At 43.2% G+C, this 909-nt stretch overlaps 1 protein-coding gene across 8 annotated transcripts in view; it reads left to right on the forward strand.

Annotated features, from left to right (window-relative positions):
• The window catches only part of Tfdp2 (transcription factor Dp-2), an 83,225-nt gene that overhangs the window by 50,534 nt on the left and 31,782 nt on the right, over positions 1-909 (forward strand). For all 8 annotated transcript variants that reach the window (XM_029481298.1, XM_029481300.1, XM_021171518.2 and 5 more), the window contains one exon: positions 549-670. In XM_029481298.1, coding sequence (XP_029337158.1) covers positions 549-670 — 122 coding nt within the window. The remainder of the gene's footprint in view (positions 1-548; positions 671-909) is intronic.

Raw genomic sequence — 909 nt, forward strand, 5'->3', positions numbered from 1 at the left:
GTTAATCCTTCTAAATTGCTGTTCACTTACTTGAATCTACACTGTGACATCATATCAGGAATCAGGGTACTGCTGTTTTAAGATGCTAGGATAGAATTAAACCAAAGGTACTAGTGATTGCTTAGATGATCATCATTAAGAGCTCTTGATGGCACTTCTTCCCCATATGTTAGCCAAAAGCATCCTGTCTGTCTGTCTGTCTGTCTGTCTATTATATGGGTCTTTTACCTGCATTTGTGTCTATGCACCATTTGTGTACCTGATGCCTGAAGAGAGCATTGGACCCATGGAATTGGAGTTACAGATGGTTGTGAGCTACCATCACCATGTGGGTACAGAGAATCAAAACCAGGTCNTCTGGAAGAGCAGCCAGTGCTCTTAACTGCCACCTCCAGCTCCCCCTTCCTTTTTAAAAAGTTGCCGGAACTCTATATGTAGTAGATCAGTCTAGCCTCAGGCTCACAGAAATCCTCCTGCCTCTGCTTCCCCAGGGCTGGAATTAAAGGCTTGAATACTTACATTTTATTTTCTTGTTACCAACCTTACAGATTATAAGCACACCACAGAGAATTGCCAATTCAGGAAGTGTTCTGATTGGGAGTCCATATACCCCTGCACCCGCAATGGTCACTCAGACTCACATAGCTGAGGCTGCTGGCTGGGTTCCCAGGTAAGAGTGTCAGAAATTACTGTTTCTAAGCCTCCCACCCCCTTACTAGCTTGCTGTCTTATCTTCTTCCGACTCCCTCTTTTTATATTTTACATGTATTTATTTTGTAAATGTGCACANATAATAAAATGGAGTCTGTGTGGAAGTCTGTGTGGAGGAGAACTTTGAGAGTCAGTTCTCTGTCCATTGTGTGAGTCCTAGAGAGCAAGCTTAGTTTCTCCATCTTGCCTCTCTATCTG

The sequence above is a fragment of the Mus caroli genome, chromosome 9 (genome assembly GCF_900094665.2).
Source record: "Mus caroli chromosome 9, CAROLI_EIJ_v1.1, whole genome shotgun sequence".
Taxonomy (NCBI): domain Eukaryota; kingdom Metazoa; phylum Chordata; class Mammalia; order Rodentia; family Muridae; genus Mus; species Mus caroli.